The sequence below is a fragment of the Triplophysa rosa genome, linkage group LG22 (assembly GCF_024868665.1).
Source record: "Triplophysa rosa linkage group LG22, Trosa_1v2, whole genome shotgun sequence".
In the NCBI taxonomy this organism is placed as follows: domain Eukaryota; kingdom Metazoa; phylum Chordata; class Actinopteri; order Cypriniformes; family Nemacheilidae; genus Triplophysa; species Triplophysa rosa.
The window spans coordinates 7512645-7533553 of record NC_079911.1 but is presented as its reverse complement, the minus strand read 5'-3'; the positions used below and the strand labels follow the sequence as shown (position 1 = coordinate 7533553).

The window sequence follows — 20909 nt, the reverse complement described above, 5'->3', positions numbered from 1 at the left end:
TAATATTAAAGGTAATTTTTATCTTTGGCCTCAACTTGTTCAATTGGCTATGCCTGGCAGCATGTTTAAATTTATGGCTGTGAGTTTAGTAAAATGTTCATGTTTGTCAGAGGTTAACTATGAAATTCCCATCTGTTGGAAAGGGATGCTTTTTGTATTCGTAAAAAGTAGGATTTAGGTAAGAACAGGTTGAATTCTTGAGCAAAGATTTTTCTTTGCATTATGCTCAAGGTCAAAAGGATTAGGCTAAGTTAAATCCCAATGTTCACTGAACCTCTCAGAAGTCACACCACTGCAGACCATAAACGGACGAAATATTGACCTTTCGTCACTTTTAAAACACGCATCCGCGCATAACGGTCACATGTTGTGTGGACAATCATTGGAGAGAGGCGTGCCCGCGCATTCATTTATTCTTTCATCAGCGTTTCAAGAATCTTCGTTTGAATGCGGAAGAGTTTCTTATCGCGCGCATGCGCCGTGCACCGCTGCAACGAACAATGCAGTAAACCTCAGTGCGCAGGTGCGCGCCTGCGGGCACGCGGCTATTTTTAGAAAATGACGTCATCCTGAAATACAGCGAGTGCGCGCGCGCACCCCCCAAAACTCCCCTCCACCCTGTCGCTGGGATTGACAGGACGCTTGAAGGAGCAGTGCCCCACAAAGCCGAAAGCGGAGAGAAAAAAGGAGCTAGGCGAAACTTGGATGAGAGAGGGCTGGGAGGGGACAGCGAGCGTTGCATCATATTGATATAGACATTAAAATATACGAAAATTGTCTATTTGCACCTTAAACCCTTGGCTCGCTGGTCCACCCTCACGTGCGCGGCTGCTCCAGATTCTGCTCGCGCTTGTGTGTGCTGACCGGGGCGCGCGCTCTTTTGCCAGTGTGTGCTGCTGTGAGACGACCGACCGAACCCAGGTGCGACCGACTGACAGTCTTTGAACAGAGAGGATGGCTGACAGGGAGCAACTGATCCAAAGAGCCCGTTTGGCGGAGCAGGCGGAGCGCTATGACGATATGGCCTCTGCGATGAAACTGGTGGGTCATTATCATTAACGCATATCTATTTTAATGCACCATATATGCTAACAGAGTCATTGAGGGAGTTAAAGTTATTCGTACAAGAAAACTGACACGGATTTGAATTTGTTTGTAATGCAACTAAACGCAGAAGCTCTCGCCTTTGTCATGAACGAGATGTCTTTGTCATATATGAAAAATATGCGCCAACACGGTAAAAGTAAAAGCGTACGTATAAAAATCAAAGTAACGTCATAACGAATTAGGAACAGGAAAGGGCGGATGGGGGTATAGAAAGATCATAAATCGTAGGTTTCGGTTCGACATCGTGCACATCAATCGTTACAGTGGATGAACATGGGCGGCGCTAAGACATACTCCTCAGCCACATCCATTGTACACCATTGTCTCTCTGAGAAGATACGAATAATAAAACGACACACATCAGTATCAAAATGATAAACGGTGTTATATAATAAAATAATGCTTACACGTGCTTAACAGCTCGTGCTTAATTGCAGCGAAATGAAACGAAGCGCATGATGGAAACCAGCAGCGCAGCATCAGCTGTGTGCTTTGACATACGAGCACAAAGGATGAAAGTCAGTCAGTCATTGTACTCTGGACACGGATGCTTTCGTCATAATGTTGTTATTTGTTGGTAAACCATTAAACAACATTTATTTATTTGTCGTCAGTTTGACTTTGTGACATTGGAGTATTCAGGTTTCTCGACAGGGATGCACGATGTTTTGTTGTCTACATCTGCATCAGTCGGTTTATTAATGACAATTTTCAGTATAGACTCTTAGGAAAATTAACCGTGGTTTTATTTGAGTAATTTTATTATAGTAAAACCGTATTTTTGGCTAATTGCCTTGGCAATTTGTATTACCATAGTTTTAATACCATGGTTAAACTATGGGCATATTAGCATTTAATGTGTGTAGGAATTAGTCTAAATTTACCAGTTGGCATCATATAATAGCATGTTTTCCCCATTGTAAACACTAAACTTGTTTTATATGCCAGGTTATAAAACAATTTTTTTATAATCTATTTGAATGTATTAACGAATAATGAAAAGTATAGATTGGGTACCAGAATTCCCTCGGAGTGAGTAAATATGTGTAATTCCTAAGATGCATATAAATTTGGGTTCGATTCTACTATTTTTTCCTACTATTTGATTTACCCAGAAGCCTTTGTGTATTGTCTGATGACCTAGCCTCATATTGACCCAACATCCCCCTTCCTTTCCGCATCATCAGGTCACAGAGCTGAATGAGCCGTTGTCCAATGAAGACCGCAACCTGCTCTCCGTGGCCTACAAGAACGTGGTGGGTGCTCGACGGTCATCCTGGCGCGTAATATCCAGCATAGAGCAGAAGACGGCGGCGGATGGCAATGAGAAGAAGCTTGAACTGGTGCGTGTCTACCGAGAGACCGTCGAGAAGGAGCTGGAATCCGTGTGCCAGGATGTTCTGACCCTGCTGGACCAGTACCTCATCAAGAACTGCGACGAGACCCAGTTAGAGAGCAAAGTCTTCTACCTGAAGATGAAAGGCGACTACTACCGGTACCTGGCCGAGGTGGCCACCGGCGAAAAGAGGGCCTCTGCCGTAGAATCATCCGAAGGGGCCTACAAGGAGGCCTTCGACATCAGCAAGGGCATGCCGGCCACCCATCCCATCCGCTTGGGCCTGGCGCTCAACTTCTCCGTGTTCTAATACGAGATCCAGAATGCGCCCGACAAGGCCTGCCAGCTCGCCAAGGAGGCCTTCGATGACGCCATCGGCCACCTGGACAATCTGAACGAGGACTCCTATAAGGACTCCACGCTCATCATGCAGCTTCTGCGGGACAACCTCACCCTGTGGACCAGCGACCAGCAGGACAGCGAAGGAGGGGACACCAACAACTGAGAGACCGGCCGCATCTGTGCTCACTCCTAGCTGCAGTAGCACCCGTCTGTCCCATCCACGATGTCTTCTCGACTGCTTTATCTTATTTCTCTCTTTCGTCTCCCCACTCCTCTCTTTATTCTACCTTCTTTCTTGTCTCTTTGTGATGCCTAGATGCTCTTCTTTGGTTCCTCAGGGCTGCACTTTAGACCCTTTTATAGTTCTTTCTTCATGTAGGTCTCTTCTACCTCTTTTCCACCGACAGGGTGCTGGTGCTCGATCGTGTAAATTTTATCACTTGGTATAAGGACGCTGAATCTTTAGATGAGATGATCTGGTAACGTGGTCCATTACATCATCACAATCAATCTGTCAAGTCAGCACCGGCACGTTTTCTGTGAAAAATTGGTATTTGTGTTTTGATTTCGAATCTCCCTTTCTCTGTTTTTCTTACCTGTTCTTCTTCCCTTTGATGAGTCTAAAAAATAGCCTACTGGTCTCCACGTGACAATTACTTATTGTGTACTTGTAAGGACTTGATCTTTGTAGAAACTCTGTAACACCGAATGAGGTCTTCAGTACGTGGCACAGTACAGTGCAAATGTTCCACCATCTTACCAGTTACATTCTGCATCACTTGACCTTGACCTGTACCACCTCCATCACTGCTTAGATGTGTTTGTCTGTCGTTCCTCCATGAAGCTCACCTAAGCTTGTAAACCCTGCTAGCCCTGTGAATTGTGTGTATGTCTGCTGATCTCAGAACAGCAAGTCATCATCCAGTAAGTGGGGGGCACGCTGTTATGAGACGCAGTGATTCAAGAGTCTTTTGATTAGGATTACAAATGCAAGGTTATGACAGACATTAGGTTATGCAAGGTTATGACATTAAAGACATCGCCTACCATGGGAACTCTCTGTATGGTATCTCTCACACTTTATTTCAGTTTCCCAGTTGTTTTCTTGGTGTTTTATAGATTCTCACACACAGTATGGTTTAATAATAATGCTTGTTTTATGTTGACCCCGCGTTTTGCTTGAGGGTGTTAAGTGATAGAGGGCAGGACTTAATTTAGGCTATCACACATCATAACATAATATGACTTGTTAGTCAATTTAAATTTTGTTAAACCGCAGTAACCAATAGACCACACAGCCTAAATGATAGTCAAAAAGAAGAGCTTTAACAATGTTAATATATTGGTTAATGTTTAATAGGGAGCACTTTACAATAAGGTGCTATTTGTTAGCAATTAGTTGATGCATTAGCTAAAATGAACTAACAATGAACAATACTAATACAGCATTTATTAAAGTTAAATTATGTTAATTTCAGCATTTACTAATACATTATTAAAATCAAACATAGTCACTGTTAACATTAGTTAATGCACAATGAACTAACATGAATAACTGTATTGACATACACTTACATTAACAAGGATTAATAAATACTGAAAAACCAAATTGTTCATTGTTAGCTAATGTAACAAACTGTTAATAAAATACTATTTTATATTAAAACTAAGGACTGCAAGTGAATAGTTCGTTTTCAAAAACAGATAACTCAGTTTATTTAATTTTCAAAAATGTTTTTCTTGTGCACTCCAGGTAATATTACTCAAACTGCGGTTGGGTTGTTTTGTTTAAGTAATAATAACCAAGCATACAGCTAACTAACATAATAAAACATAATAACACAATAAAAAAACAAGACTTGGGAAGTTTCTTTAAAACTGAGTTATCTGTTTTTTCAACAAAAAATAACTCTTCAAGTCAATAATTGCATCAAACAGGACTATGATACCACAATCATAAAAAAAAGTATTCAAATGGACGTCACTTTTGACCTTAAACACACGCCGCTCATTCAGCACTGTCATGGCCTAATGATTAGAGAGTCGGACTTGTGACCAGAATTTTGGCGTTTCAATTCTCAGGGCCGGCAGGTAACGACTGAGGTGCCCTGGAGCAAGGCACCTTACCTACACTTGCTCCCCAGGCGCTGTAGTGATAGCTGCCCTCTGCTCAGGATGTGTGTGTGTTCACTACTCACTGGATGGGTAAAATGCAGAGGTCAAATTACGGGTATGGGTCACTTTCTTTTTTTCACTCATGTTACTTTGCCAGAATATTAAATAGAGCAAAAGCAATCTTTTGTCAAAGCCACTGTGTTTTTGTAAAAAAGTAAAAACCTAGAAATGGACATTGAGTTGTATCAGCATATTTGCTAGGACTGCAAAAACCTTTTTAACACTAAAAGAAGTATACAGTACATACAGACCACAACTACATACATTAAACCGAGTGAGATTTACTGTACATTAGCAATTTGATGATATAGTGATCCGATTACTGGGAAGCCCATTAGTCAGCAGCTCATTGGCCAACGCAGTCATGCCTTCTGATTATGTAAAAGGTTCTAGCACAGATTCCTGTTCATGTATCTACAACACATGCCATAAATAGTGATTGCACCCGTGTGCATCACTTACATGCTGTGATTGATTTATAATCGTGTAGTTAAAGCGAAATGAATACCATCTTAAGGACGTTTTCATTTGGGTGCAAAAGGTCAGAAGTTTATGACAATAGATGCGTAACATGTTAAAGATATACATTTGTGCCCGTGTTGAGATATGCTTAAGTAATGCTGGGAAATTGATAAAGTCACAGCAGAGCCTGTGGCATATTACTGTGTCTTCATAGTCTATGAAATACAGTTATACAATAAGACCATTCCATTTAATTAATAAAAAATTGGTCATAAATCTTATTGCAAATCTTAATGCTATAGCATATAATGACATTCTAGAGAATTGTGTTCCTCTAATTTTGAAATAATAGTTTGGGCAGGGCCCTTTTTATGCCAACATGACACAAAGCAAGATTCAAAAAGAAATGATTGATTCAGTCTAGTATGGAAGAACTTGAGTGGTCCCAGAACTGAACCCAGCTGAACACCTCTGAGCCAAACACACATCACTCAAACCCATCAGGTGTACAGTCATTTCAGAACAGAAAAAGGCCCTCTTAAACTGTTGCAACAGAGATGGAAACAAAGTTCTTTAATATGGTTGTATGGTATAGCATTTAAGAGGATGTCCCAATACTTTGTCCATATAGTGTATATGAGTATATACTGTATAAGATATAACCAAAAGACAACATGCATCTTTTGTCTGTACTTGAAATTGTACAAGCAATCCCAGGGTTAAAGATTTAACCACACCATGTTTAAGCAGCTGTGTGATTGTGAGAATTACTGTCTGTGCTTTATTAACAGAACCTAAAGATAGTAGATAAAATTCAGGCAGTTTCCTTGTTGTTTCACCCAAGAACAGTGTTGACAATCTCAGTTGCTCTTTTGGTATAGTAACCTGTGACGTGTGCGTATGGGGAAAAAAAGCATCTTTCTCTATTGACAGTCATCAGAAATTTTGATAGAAATGTTAGCCAGAATTTTTTTTGTTTCCGAGAGTAATTATGCAAATTATTTACAAATCAGGTTGAATTTTTTTTATCCAGAACTGTAACCTATTGCCAGACCTATATCCAGAGTTGCCATTGAGGTGAATAGAAATCCTAACAGCTCTGTACAGAACTTGACAGGCATTCTTTTGATCAATGAGCATTTGATGCACATTTGGAAAACTAGTTCACTGTATGACTTCTTGAGTTCATACTGTCTCGCCTCTTTTATTGGCCTTAAAAAGGACATTACACATCCCTACTGTATATGCCAATCATTTTGTCTGAATTTTCTCTGGTGTATCTTTTCTTTTAACATCTACAGTACAGCAAAACTTTTGATGGAGGTCTTTCTGAAATCGTGGTCACTTTCCACGAATGAACATGTCCTCATAAATACACAAACAAGCATCTCAACCTCAATAAAAGCAATTTTTAAGATGCAAGTGATGTGGACACTCATGGTTCTCAGGCTTCACGGGAACCTTAAACTTCCTAACAAGTTATTCATTAATGATTTCAATCTCAGATCTCTTTAGAGACAATCTCTTCTTTCAGCTCTGAGGCACAAACACACTTTTATAACTAACTCCGAGTTCACACCCATAACCAGACGCACATATATAGTCGATTGTTTGCGCATGCACGCACAGCCGCACTTCTGCAGGTGAAAGTGTGTGCGCCAGGTGTCTTTACCGTCAGACTCGTGTCAGAAGGGACGATGCTTGGTGGCACCTTGCCCCCCTGAAACGCAATCAAAATGGGTGAAGATTACTTTGGATTTTCCTTCGTCCGAAATGAAAAAAGTAACAGCACCATAGCGATTAACAATCCAGCAGACATCTCTGTGATCGTCATATATTTTTTAGTGGTTCTGGCTGTGGGAGTATGGGTGAGTGGTCTGTTTTTTCTATGCACCTGTAAAACATTTTAGTCTTTTTCCAAGACTTGTGAATTGTTAACCTTGCGTCAACATGTAAAAGTGCAAAAGCTGTGTGGGATAACTTTTGAGAGAGAAGCACTGTGATTTTTAAGGAAATACCTTTAATTAATTTAAAATGTATTTAATTAAGCATTTATTAATCAACTCATACATATTAAAATGATCAATTATATTGTAATGTGAATCTAATGGCTCCAATTCATGGCTTTACAGTAACAAAACCTAAAAATGGATAAAACACTAGTGTGCAAAACAGTGAAGAAATGAGAAACGATTGATCATTGTAGGGTGAAATAATTATGAAAAGTGGACAATAAAAAATATCTTTATTTCATATAATCCTAAAGTACCTTCATTAGTCAAAATTAAGACATTGACGTCAGATTTCTTGAAAAACCTAAAATCCACCTATACATTAAAAAATCTCTCGATAAAATGCACAAACATATTTCATAATATAACAAAATCCTTTAAACACCAATCTATCAACTTTTCGAAATTTACTTTTTTTCTGTTTAAGGCAATGGTGAGGACCAACCGAGCCACCGTAGGAGGATTTTTTCTGGCTGGCAGAAGTATGGTGTGGTGGCCGGTAAGAAAATAATCTCTTCCTGGATGAAGAAAAGTGTAGAAACCTTAAACACATAAAGCAATTTTAATACTTTCAATTATATTCGAAATGGAAGAAATTGGATTATGAAAATTGATCAATGTACTAAATCCATCAAATTCCTATTTTGATGTTACTTATCTTGTTGTGTTCTGCTCTCCAAGACAAAACTAAAAGTGGGAACGATAATCTTTTAATGTGATAGCTGCTCATTATATGGCATGATAAGGACCCTAACTTACTGTATGTCATTCTACTAGCCCATGCTTTTCATGGAAACCCTCATCTGATAGGGTGAACAAAGTCTTTTATGGCACCATAACTTTTTGATGCCAGATGTATTCCACTATTCAATAGAACCTTGAGCAATTGATCTGTAGATCTGTTTCGGGAGAGAATTACGTTTTAATTGAGCTGTAGTCACGCTTGATTTTATGTTATTACAAAGTTCATTGTTGTAATCATTATTGTTACACATCAGAATGTAGAGAAGAAGCCGTTTTCATAGCTTATCATGACGGCGATTGCATTGCCAGATATAGTCAAACAGTAGACAGAGTTAATGTATTCTCAAGCAAGCCTCTTGAAATGTTTGCTTACAGAAAATTCCCAGAATACCTGCTGATCACAAGTTCCTTTTGGGTTTAAGACCTATTTAAGGTTTAAGGCGTATTTCTATTAGATCGTTCTTAATTCTCTTAACTTCTTTCAGATTGGAGCTTCACTCTTTGCGAGTAACATTGGAAGTGGCCATTTTGTAGGAATAGCAGGAACTGGAGCTGCTGCTGGTATTGCCATTGGAGGGTTTGAGTGGAACGTATGTTAAAAGACATTAAATCCTTTAAATTATGATTAAATCCTGACACATTTTTTGAACACACAATAAAATGGTTTTATATAGCACTTAAAGTGGTTCCCCTATGATTACGAGCCAAGAACCACTTTTAGTGCTATGTAGCGACATTTTTTTAGACTGTATGTTTTAGTTTTATATTATGAATATGTTTGATTAAAGAATATATTTCATATTACAAGTATTTTGCATATATAAGCAGACCACGCCATAAGTAAAGAATGACCAATTTTATTAAATAGCAACAATTCTTAACACATAAATGCATAAATAATCATTGGACTGCAAGTAATTTTAATGAATCTTTAAGAATCGTCTGAAAACACATCTCTTCCGTCAGCACCTGACCTGAATCTCTTTTCTACTCTTTCTATCCAAAAAAAAACCTTAGCTTTGTATACTGTGGTAGGCTATATGAGATAAGTTTTACTGCACTTATGCTTTTTGTTGTCCTTATGTTGTTCCAATTGCTTCCATTGTTTACCTCATTTGTAAATCGCTTTGGATAAAAGCGTCTGCTAAATGACTAAATGTAATGTAAATGTAATGATATCAATAACAAAAGCAATAATTGTTTGAACAACATTCTTATTAATATTATTACGATCAGTGCTGAAAATGTCCACGATTCATGGGGACTCTAGTTCAGGACATATTTTATATATTTAAAATATAGATAAACTTTAGATCTCGCTAAATTTATGCATGAAATTTGCATATTTGTTAAGAGGCTATTATGTGGATAAAAGATGAAAGATCTCTCCATTTTGAAGTGGAACTCTGTTCCCACTTGAAATGAACTCCTTGGACTCCGTCCCCTCACATTTCCCCCTTTTTCCAGCCCTGATTAAAATTACTATTATATTATATACCCAGTATACTGAAATTACAACCTATTTTTGATTCTTTTTTTATCCAGGCTCTTGTTGTCGTGATAATTCTGGGATGGCTCTTTGTGCCCGTGTACATAAAGGCCGGGGTAGGCTTTTTCATCTGTATTTGTAAAATAATGCTTTCAAGTATTGCTTAGATACAGCACGCTTGCAGTTATTTATCTCAAACACATACAGTATTAACTTTACAATCACATATATTGTTATGGCCATTTACTTGTTATCTGGTGATCAACATGTTGTCTGGTTATCAGGTGGTGACCATGCCCGAATATCTGAAGAAACGGTTTGGCGGGCAGCGTATCCGTATCTACCTCTCTGTGCTATCCCTGTGTCTCTATGTGTTCACCAAAATCTCTGTGAGTTCAAAATTTCACTTAATGCCCTGTCACCTTATTGAACAACACCTGACATCGAATACTATTGTTTACTAATAATAAACTTACTTTATTATAGATGACAAAATGCATGGCAAAAAATTGTGTGCCTATCAAATAAAATAAAAGTAAAAATAAATGGAATGGGTAACAGTAACAATAATGTAACTGACATGTTTGCCCATATCATATCTGTTAATAGCCATGAATTGAAAAACAGTTTCACAATAATCTGCTTTGTTTCCAGTCCTCTGTCGATAATGTTGACATTAAATCTTAACTAAACACGACGAGTCTGATAGCAGACCTGATATGGTGGTCATTGTCCATGTGAAAATGCCTTTTATTGCCATGTGAAGTCAATCTAAAGTGGTTTTTCCTTCGTTCAGGCAGATATGTTTGCGGGAGCCATTTTTATAAATCAGGCTTTGGGACTCAACATTTATCTGGCTGTGTTTCTTTTGCTGCTCATCACAGCACTGTATACAGTAACAGGTGAGTTCAGCACAGAGGAAAACTGTATTGCATACATGCACATTGTATAGACATCTCATTCATAAATAGCAGGTAAGGGGTAAGTTGTCACATTCATAGGCGTGTATGTTCAATAGCCTTTTCAAAATGTAAAAAAATTTGTCCAAACACAAAAATGAGGTTTTCAGACTAGACCAAAAGTGTGACAACAACTAGAATCTCCCCAATGTAGGCCTATGCCAAACAGATGTTTATTTTTTCATACAGAGTAATGCAGCATTACACTCTTTTTGTTTCATACTTACAACACCTTTCAAAGGTTTATTTGTTTTAGATCGATTCGGAGACGCAGAATTGATTTTTATATGCACGCTAAGGCTTAAACTACACCATGGAATAAAATCCAACTTTTTAAGGTTGTAGGGACATTGTGGTGATGCTTATTGTAGCGTGTCACGGGTGCATTGCCCATTCTGACAATACACGTTAAGCATCTGGAAGCCAAATGCATTGTGACTTTAAGCGTATGTTATCCTTATGGTCTGTTGTGGAAGAGGTTTATCTCAGTTTATTGTCTCGGTCAGATTTGTTCCTCGGGGAACCAACATCAGAAGTGATCCTGTCGGATTTGCAGTGCAATTCAAGTTGGCACGATTCCAAGCTGAAAGCATAACAGATTTGCATTTTCAGGAAATACCAAGACTTGCGATGCAAACAAATATAATTGTCAGTATTGTGTACTGTTGGGTTTTATAGGCTTAAATATAAATGCTGAATTACAGCTGTTTTGTGATTGACACACATCATGTGTCACATGTATAGTATCACACATGCGTCTTGTTTTCAGTCACCTGTACACTAGGGACTATACAGTGAATAGTTATATGCAAAAAAAGACAAGACTCATTTTTTTTTATATTTTGCATGCTGTGCAGTCCATTAACTTGATGGAAGACTTGCAAATATATTGCAAGCTGTTAATACTGTACATTATTCATAGCGTCTGTATATGTATAATGCTTATTCACACTTTTCTCAGTGGATGTTTTTAAAGGACGAAACATTCAATCTTTTCTCTACAGGTGGACTAGCTGCAGTGATCTATACAGACACCCTACAGACCATCATCATGGTTGTGGGATCATTTATTCTTATGGGTTTTGGTAAGTCCCTTCGAGTTTATTCAGGGCCAGATTTACTAACAGCTTGTGGCAGCGCAAACGCCCCTTGTCTGGCATAAGGGTTACAACTGGAAGGTTGTTGCCTCAAACCCTGCAATAAGTGAGCCATGTTGCAAGACACATTCCCATTGCTTTAAAGAATGAAAATTCTTTCATATTTTTTGACTCAGCATGTATGACTTTCTTTCTTCTGTGGAACACAAAAGAAGATATTTTTAAGAACGACGATAACCAAACAACATTGGCCCCTATTGACTTCCACTGTATGGACACAAGACCACAGAGGTATTTCTCAAAATATCTTCTTTTGTGTTCCACAGAAGAAAGAGTCACAGGTTTTGAACCACATAGGGTTGAATACATGATGACAACATTTTTTATTTTTGGGTGAACTATCTCTTTAAGACTATACTGTTGCTTTAAGAAGTAAATACTGAATAATCCTTTATGTCCTCATGAAAGATTTACCTTGTTTTGTGTTAATCTGACAGCGTTCGATAAGGTTGGAGGCTACGAGAACTTTAAGGATCAGTACATGAACGCGATCCCGTCGGTGATCAACCCAAACATCAGTTCACAGTGCTACACGCCCCGCGCAGACTCATTTCACATTTTCAGAGACCCCATCAAGGGAGATCTGCCCTGGCCTGGGCTCATTTTCGGTCTCACTATCCAGGCTGCTTGGTACTGGTGCACCGATCAGGTATTGATCCATTTAATATAGTGTGATCATCTCTGGCATGGCATTCATTTTCTAGTTGGACATTTGATAGCTTTCATTTGTGCATTTTGGGATTATGTTACCAGTACAATACGACCATACACACGAACGCACGCACGCACGCACGCACGCACGCACGCACGCACGCACACACACACACACACACACACACACACAAACTGCTTTTCTTTAAACATCCATTTAAGGAAATTAGACTTTTATCTAGAGTTTCCCATGAACACTGTGTCTCTTTTTTAGACCGAGTCTAAGTATAGACAGACATGCTTTTAGTTTGACCACACATTAGTCTAAACTAAATAAGATAAGATACACAAACAGCCAAAGGAGGCAGATATTCACACATACTGCCTATGTTAGAATCAGAGACTATGTTGGAGACTCTGCAGTTTATCTCTTTCACACTCAGATGTTCGATTTCCTGGATTGGAGTGATATACATGAACAAAAACTATGAAATATATAAGCTTGAACAGGGTAACATGCAATGTTATATGGATCATTTACAGAAAACCAAAAATGGAAACTGATGGTTATTATTTACTCATCCTCATGTTCAAACCCATAACAGCCTTTCTTCTGTGGAACATAAACAGATTTAAAAGAAAGCTTTTCCAGTGTAATGTTTATTAAGTGTATATACTTAATGATATTACAACACAAGAAAGAATTGACTCTATGTCAGTCACTGAATAAACTTGATTCTCAGAAATAGACATAAAAATGCATTTTTGACCTACAGTATCTCACAGAAGTGAGTACACCCCTCACATTTTTGTAAATATTTTATTATATCTTTTCATGTGACAACACTGAAAAAATGACACTTTGCTACAATGTAAAGTAGTGAGTGTACAGCTTGTATAACGGTGTAAATTTGCTGTCCCCTCAAAATAACTCAACACACAGCCATTAATGTCTAAACCACTGGCAACAGAAGTGAGTACACCCCTAAGTGAAAATGCCCAAATTGGGCCCAAAGTGTCAATATTTTGTGTGGCCACCATTATTTTCCAGCACTGCCTTAACCCTCTTGGGCATGGAGTTCACCAGAGCTTCACAGGTTGCCACTGGAGTCCTCTTCCACTCCTCCATGACGACATCACGGAGCTGGTGGATGTTAGAGATCTTGCGCTCCTCCACCTTCCGTTTGAGGATGCCCCACAGATGCTCAATAGGGTTTAGGTCTGGAGACATGCTTGGCCAGTCCATCGCCTTTAACCTCAGCTTCTTTTGGGGTCGTTATCATGTTGGAATACTGCCCTGCGGCCCAGATGCTCTGCAGAATGCTCTGCTTCAGTATGTCACAGTACATGTTGGCATTCATGGTTCCCTCAATGAACTGTAGCTCCCCAGTGCCGGCAGCACTCATGCAGACCATGACACTCCCACCACCATGCTTGACTGTAGGCAAGACACACTTGTCTTTGTACTCCTCACCTGGTTGCCGCCACACACGCTTGACACCATCTGAACCAAATAAGTTTATCTTGGACTCATCAGACCACAGGACATGGTTCCAGTAATCCATGCCCTTAGTGTGCTTGTCTTCAGCAAACTGTTTGCGGGCTTTCTTGTGCATCATCTTTAGAAGAGGCTTCCTTCTGGGACGACAGCCATGCAGACCAATATGATGCAGTGTGCGGCGTATGGTCTGAGCACTGACAGGCTGACCCCCCACCCCTTCAACCTCTGCAGCAATGCTGGCAGCACTCATACGTCTATTTCCCAAAGACAACCTCTGGATATGAAGCTGAGCATGTGCACTCAACTTCTTTGGTCGACCATGGCGAGGCCTGTTCTGAGTGGAACCTGTCCTGTTAAACCGCTGTATGGTCTTGGCCACCGTGCTGCAGCTCAGATTCAGGGTCTTGGCAATCTTCTTATAGCCTAGGCCATCTTTATGTAGAGCAACAATTCTTTTTTTTCAGATCCTCAGAGTGTTCTCTGCCATGAGGTGCCATGTTGAACTTCCAGTGACCAGTATGAGAGAGTGAGAGCGATAACACCAGATCTAACACACCTGCTCCCCATTCACACCTGAGACCTTGTAACACTAAAGAATCACATGACACCGGGGAGGGAAAATGGCTAGTTCGGCCCAATTTGGACATTTTCACTTAGGGGTGTACTCATGTTTGTTGCCAGCGGTTTAGACATTAATGGCGGTGTGTTGGGTTATTTTGAGGGGACAGCAAATTTACACTGTTATACAAGCTGTACACTCACCACTTTACAGTGTAGCAAAGTGTCATTTCTTCAGTGTTGTCACATGAAAAGATATAATAAAATATTTACTAAAATGTGAGGGGTGTACTCACTTCTGTAAGATACTGTACAGTATATCTTGATTATTGTGGAGAGAAATAAAATGTTGAACACCCTGTTAACTAAAGAAAATATGAAGCACACGAACATCCCTGCCAAAAAAAAACACAGAACCCTGTCTAAAACATATTAGAAAGATTTACTGGTTAAATGGTAATTGTATTGGTTTTAATGGCAACTAATAATGGTGTCTACTGTTATGTGATGGATTCTATTGGTGGGATATGGGAACTAATAAAACATCATTAAAACCTATTGGAATAATGCAAAAAACACACTACAAAAAGGATTTTTGTTATGGTATGAATGGACAAAGCTAATGGCTCATAATGGTATTTTAATGGAAACCATTAACATTTCTGTAATGGATTCTGTTAGGTTTCTATTGTTTTTTTCAGCAGGGAGTGATTTTTTCACTGTTAAACAATAACAAAACTAGAATTAGTTAAGACCTCTATGACTCTTTTTTACTTTTTAAATGCCCCATTCATTTTATTCTTTGATCAAACATAAACCATCAAAAATGTAGGCACAAGGCCTTATGGGTATTGCATTTTGAACTGATCATTTTTAAATGCATGGATTTTGAAGATTCTTAATTGAAGGCGCAGAATTTGAAATAATGTTTATTCATGATTACTTGATTTTTTAAGTACAAATATCATGAAGAGTTGATTGTGTATATTTACACGAATACTCGCTTTTGTTTTAGGTGATCGTGCAGCGCTGTCTATCCGCCAAGAACTTGTCTCACGTTAAAGCTGGTTGCATCTTGTGTGGTTATCTCAAACTTCTGCCCATGTTTCTTATGGTTTTCCCTGGCATGATCAGCCGAGTCTTGTACACAGGTCAGACAAAATACCACATTGCATGCTGGGAATATAAGAATAAATGGTGGTAGACTGACGCCATATTAAACATATTGTGGCATAATCTACAATGAACTTCTGACGCATGCATGAAGTCTGGTAAGAAAAATATAAAGTGTAATGTTCTCTTGTTTATATCAGATGTGATTGCGTGTGTGGATCCAGAAGAGTGTCAGCGCTATTGTGGAACCAGTGTGGGCTGCACTAATATTGCTTATCCCAAACTGGTGGTGGACTTGATGCCAAATGGTAAAGATTTCCTGATATTTCTACGTTACATCTACTTTGGGTTACTTTGATTATTTCAGTTAGTTTATGATATGGGTTGATTTATTCTTCTGTCTGTGAAGGTCTCAGAGGATTGATGCTATCCGTCATGCTGGCCTCTTTGATGAGTTCTCTCACCTCCATCTTCAACAGCGCCAGTACTCTCTTCACCATGGACATCTACACCAAAATGCGGCCCAAGGCCAAAGAAAAGGAGCTCATGATCGCTGGCAGGTACGTGTATATATATATGTCCATTTGATCTTTATGAGCAGCTTTGTTTGTTGCCCATTATCAACATTTGAAAAGGTGTGAAAAGGTGAACAGGCACAAGCTTGATTTGGTTTGATTTATGTTTGTAGGTTATTTATGCTGGTTCTTATAGGCGTGAGTATTGCATGGATCCCAATTGTGCAGTCAGCACAGAGCGGGCAGCTCTTTGACTACATTCAGTCCATTACCAGTTATTTGGCTCCACCCATTGCTGCCGTCTTCACACTGGCCATTTTCTGCAAGCGAGTCAATGAAGCAGTGAGTCAAATTTGACTGTTGGTCAAGATTTATAGCTTTGGTACTTTCGGACGTCATTATTTTCAAGGATGATTCTTGTATTCCCATTGTTATGACACAGTAATACTGTAACAGAAATACATTAGAGGGCATGATGTACAGTAAATACCTTTGCATATAAATAGTATATAAGTACAACTTTATTACCATCCAATACCATCATTTTAAGCACTTCATTTATTTCATAATCTTTATTTTTATGTCGTATGCTTTTTCTTACTACAGTTTTGTTAAATGTTCTTTTTGATACTTGGTTTTCTGGCATGCATTGACACATATTGCTCTTACGTCACAGGGTGCTTTCTATGGGTTGTGTTTTGGCCTGTTGGTGGGTCTTTCACGCATGATAACTGAGTTCGCCTACGGCACCGGCAGCTGCGTGCAGCCCAGTAAATGTCCTGCCATCATTTGCGGTGTGCACTACCTCTATTTTGCCATCATACTCTTCGCTGTATCCTGTGTTGCCATATTAGCCATCTCCCTTATGACCAAACCTATTGATGACAAGCACGTAAGTTCTTTTTTTAACAAGTCCTAAGTAGACCTGTATAACCACTATATAGCCAATAAAAACCCACTACAGCACATATCGCTGCTGTCCTTCTAAAACCTTGTATCTTGAAACCTTGTATCATTATTATTAGTCAACCTTTAGGGTGATTACTGGGTTTTGGAAATATGTGACAAGTAAAAAGTATTAAAAAGTGCTTGTCAACTTTGACAACACAATATTTAACATGTTTGAAATGACATCAGAGTGAAAAAATATTAAAGAAAGTACAGAGTTTTTTTCTATTTCCTGAAAAACTGAATTTGGAAATCAGGTTTAAGAATGACAGTGACAAGTAAGGGAGTCACTGCTTCGCGTCAAGTGGTTCTTGGCCTCCAAATCGTGCTTTAAAATCCTTTAATGCACTGCTAGCCGTGGATTACCCCACTTATACCATGGTCATTTGCCAAGTTATTGATGTTTACAGTGTAATTCTTGATCAGACAGATAAAAATGACAGTTGTTTTCTTCAGTTCATTTCAAACATTGATCAATCTGACTGGAACTATGCGTGCATTAAACGGTTTTAATGCACACCTTCCAGCCAATCAGAATCGAGAATTAAAACACACCATGGTAGTTCATTACAAAAACACTATGATTCCAGTATCACTATTAACAAGATTTATTCTAAACAAAATAAAAAGAGTAAATCTGTAAATTTGTTTGAGGATTACTGTAATGCTGGGTTCACACCCAACGCTTTTCGAGTGTGTGACGCGATCTGACAAATATTTTCAACCTTCGGAAAAGACTAGATTGACGCGAGTTCACGTCTAAACGAGTCTTTGCATTGACTTTGTATGTAATTTACTCGCGCCAAACGCTTAAAGCCGCGGACACACTTGACTTTTCCCTCCATTGACTTCCATTCATACGCGTGCGAATGCGACAGACCAGCTAAGCAAGCCCGTCCAACGATATTTCGCATTTCGCTGCGTAGCAAAGTTCAAGTTTGGTGAACCTGCGAATTCAGAGTTCGTGAGACCAATAGAGGATCAAAACGTCACAGCGTGACCTCTCGGTACAGAAATGTAAAAAATGGAGGAATCGCGCCCGCCCATTTTCATACCACCGTCCAAACGAGTCAAGTCTGACCGCGTCTTAATTCGCGTTTGGTGTGAACCCAGTGTAAGGAATATTCGAGGTTAAATACTAGTTCAATTCTAAACATGGAAAATCCTTCAGTTTGAAATGACAAACAACTAATGCAGTTATGCATTAACAGCTTGATTTTATTTTTTAAACTGAAATATTCTTTTTAATAACTAATCTGTAACAAATGCACATTGCATTTTGATCAAAATGAGTACAGCTGCACTTAAGTTATTGGTTGTTTTTTCTGTTTTTTCTTTTTTTGATATCCTCTATTACTGTACATTACCCTCATGTGGTCCTTTATTCTTTGGCCTCTTGTTTTCCCACAGCTGTACAGGCTTTGTTGGAGTTTGAGGAACAGCACTGAAGAAAGAATCGATCTGGAAGTTGATGACTGGACTGGAGATCAAGACTCAAGCTCTATGGAAACTGAAGGTATATTGGCATACAGTATACAGTACAGTACAGTAAATGCTGCAAACCTGCCAAAAGCAAATGATGGCATTACATAGCAACTTATACAAGTACAAATGTATCTGGATCAGCCTTCGTTGTTGTTTTCTGGAACAGCATTTCTATTAGATTTAGGGGTAGAGATGAAGGTAGACTCCTTTTACAAGTGGCATAAAGTCTGGTCAACTTATTCTGACCTAGTACTGGTGTGGACGAAGTGCGTTTTGAAAAGAAAACACATTTTTGAAATGTGTCCGGATTATGTCTCCTGTCTTATATACAGGAGAAAACGATCTGAACACAATGTAAAGAGACTCATCATTTTTGTTTGTATTTACTGTTTAGGGGTTATCAAAAAGTTGATACCAGCAGAAAAAAAACGAAATCTCATTTTGTCAGCTGGTACCTTTTGTTCAGGTGGTGTGGTACAGCTCGACTACCAGAAATCGTGTGGCATCCAGCCAGTTCGATTGGAGCTGCCAATAGTACTTGCCAGTTTAATGGGCAATACGTGTCAGATGGTTCGTGATTAGCTGATAAGAGTGTTCTTCTAGGAACAAAGAATGATGTCTTATTTGTGTAAATCACGTTGTGCACATTGATTATTTTTTATTACAATTGATTAATATTTTATTAGCAACTGATAACACCTGTTGGCATTTCTCTCTTGATCTCACAGAGGAACGTGAGGAACCGGGCTGTTTCAAGAAAGCGTACAACTGGTTCTGTGGATTTGATCAGGGCGAAGCCCCTAAACTGACTAAAGAGGAAGAGGCGGAGCTAAAGATGAAGCTCACCGATACGTCAGAGAAACCTATATGGAGAAACGTGGTAAATGCTAATGCCATCATACTCCTCGCCGTCTGCGTCTTTTTCCATGGCTTCTTTGGTTAAAAAGTCCAAAAAAAATTCAAAATGTCTGTACAGACAGATAATAAATTATATTGTTGCTATAGATTCATTTACATTGTTTTGAGCTTGACTTTGGTTGTAGACCGACGGCTAAAATGGTTCATCATGTCCTAGATGTTTTTTCTCAAAGCCACAACAAATTGTACTTAGCTGCTCAAGTCCCTTGTTTAAGATGTCTGCCATTTACTAGCAATAAACTAAAATATAGATTAAAGAACTACACAAATATGCTGTAAACTCGTGTTATGATCAAATCAAACTGTTTGCAAGCTATCTCCCATGCAGCCAAAATTGCAATTTTTTCTCTTTTTACTGTAAATGTTTTTGTCTAGGACAAGAAAAGGTGGTATTTAATATTACTATTTCTGGACATGGTATACATGTACAGTATATCATATGAGTGTAATATAAGATTAATTTAATTATTTCTGACTTTCTTAATAAAATAAAACGCATTTTAGCATTTGTATACTTTTTGATTGGTTTGTTGCATGTTTGTTTTACACTAAATAATTTAGATCACTGGGGATAGGGATAGCATGACATGAGACTCATAAAACTTACAAGAGGCTCAAGCAAGAAAAGTTAATGTTTAATTTTACATGAAGATTCTATCGATACATCTGACATCAAAGTCCACAAATGACACGGTTTCCTCATTCTACGGCTGTTTAAGAAGTAATGAGTGATCTATAAGTGTGATTCAATGATGAATTTCCCTGAAACCATGAATAGATACATTCATTTGGTGTATGATTTTAGAGATTTTAGACATTTAAAATTGTAGAAAGTAAATGTGAATAGAATCATCTTGAATAATGAAATAAAATGCATTGAGCGTGAATGGTATGTGTAAATCTAAAGGCCTGCAGATACGGCTCTCCTGTTTTTGCCAAGTAGTTGATGTCCTTAGGGCAACATCACGTTGACCCTGGGATAACATTTATATCAACCAATCAGATTTCAGAAATAAGTTTACAGTTTATTTTAAATTTAATCTTCCAACCAGGATTAGGTGCTTCTAGACCATTGTTTTTCACTTATCATTACCTTCTGATTTTAGGGGTAAGTTATGGTTAGGGTTGGGGTTTGGTGTGGGTTTAGGTTTTATTTATAAAAATGTTGTCAGGTCGAGCCTGCAGATACAATGAACTGCATGAATGTGTGACGTGCAGCAGGGGGAGCAAAGTTAGAATTGAGCTGCCACACACACAGACACTATCCAGAAAAATCTTGTATGAAGAAACGTGTTCTCATTCTGTGAGATTATACACATGCCCTTGCATACATGCTTTCACGAGGATAGCTTATAGTAAACATTCACAGCACATATAGATTTATCGTGTTTGCTTGCTAAGACAAGAATAATCATGGTTTATACTGTAATATTAACC

The 20909-nt window shown here is 38.6% G+C and overlaps 2 protein-coding genes across 3 annotated transcripts; both read left to right on the top strand.

The window, feature by feature from the left end:
- Positions 1 to 594: 594 nt before the first annotated feature.
- ywhah (tyrosine 3-monooxygenase/tryptophan 5-monooxygenase activation protein, eta polypeptide) lies at positions 595 to 3840 on the top strand. Its single transcript, XM_057321509.1, is given in 2 exon segments — positions 595 to 1041; positions 2295 to 3840. Coding segments are annotated over 2 exon segments (741 nt in total). The 5' UTR covers positions 595 to 954; the 3' UTR covers positions 2949 to 3840.
- A 115-nt stretch (positions 3841 to 3955) lies between these two features.
- Positions 3956 to 20527, top strand: slc5a1 (solute carrier family 5 member 1). 2 transcript variants are annotated; one of them, XM_057321501.1, is made up of 15 exons: positions 3956 to 5015; positions 7862 to 7933; positions 8664 to 8768; positions 9724 to 9783; positions 9952 to 10056; positions 10464 to 10569; positions 11631 to 11711; positions 12221 to 12432; positions 15509 to 15644; positions 15807 to 15914; positions 16016 to 16166; positions 16295 to 16463; positions 16798 to 17013; positions 18480 to 18585; positions 19283 to 20526. In XM_057321501.1, exons 2-15 carry the CDS (start codon positions 7865 to 7867, stop codon positions 19495 to 19497), a joined length of 1839 nt encoding a protein of 612 aa, XP_057177484.1. In that variant the 5' UTR covers positions 3956 to 5015; positions 7862 to 7864; the 3' UTR covers positions 19498 to 20526. The 2 variants fall into 2 exon arrangements, with proteins under 2 accessions (XP_057177484.1, XP_057177486.1); XM_057321503.1 differs by lacking the exons at positions 3956 to 5015; positions 7862 to 7933 and having other exon boundaries at positions 10468 to 10569; positions 19283 to 20527.
- The last annotated feature ends 382 nt before the right edge of the window (positions 20528 to 20909 follow it).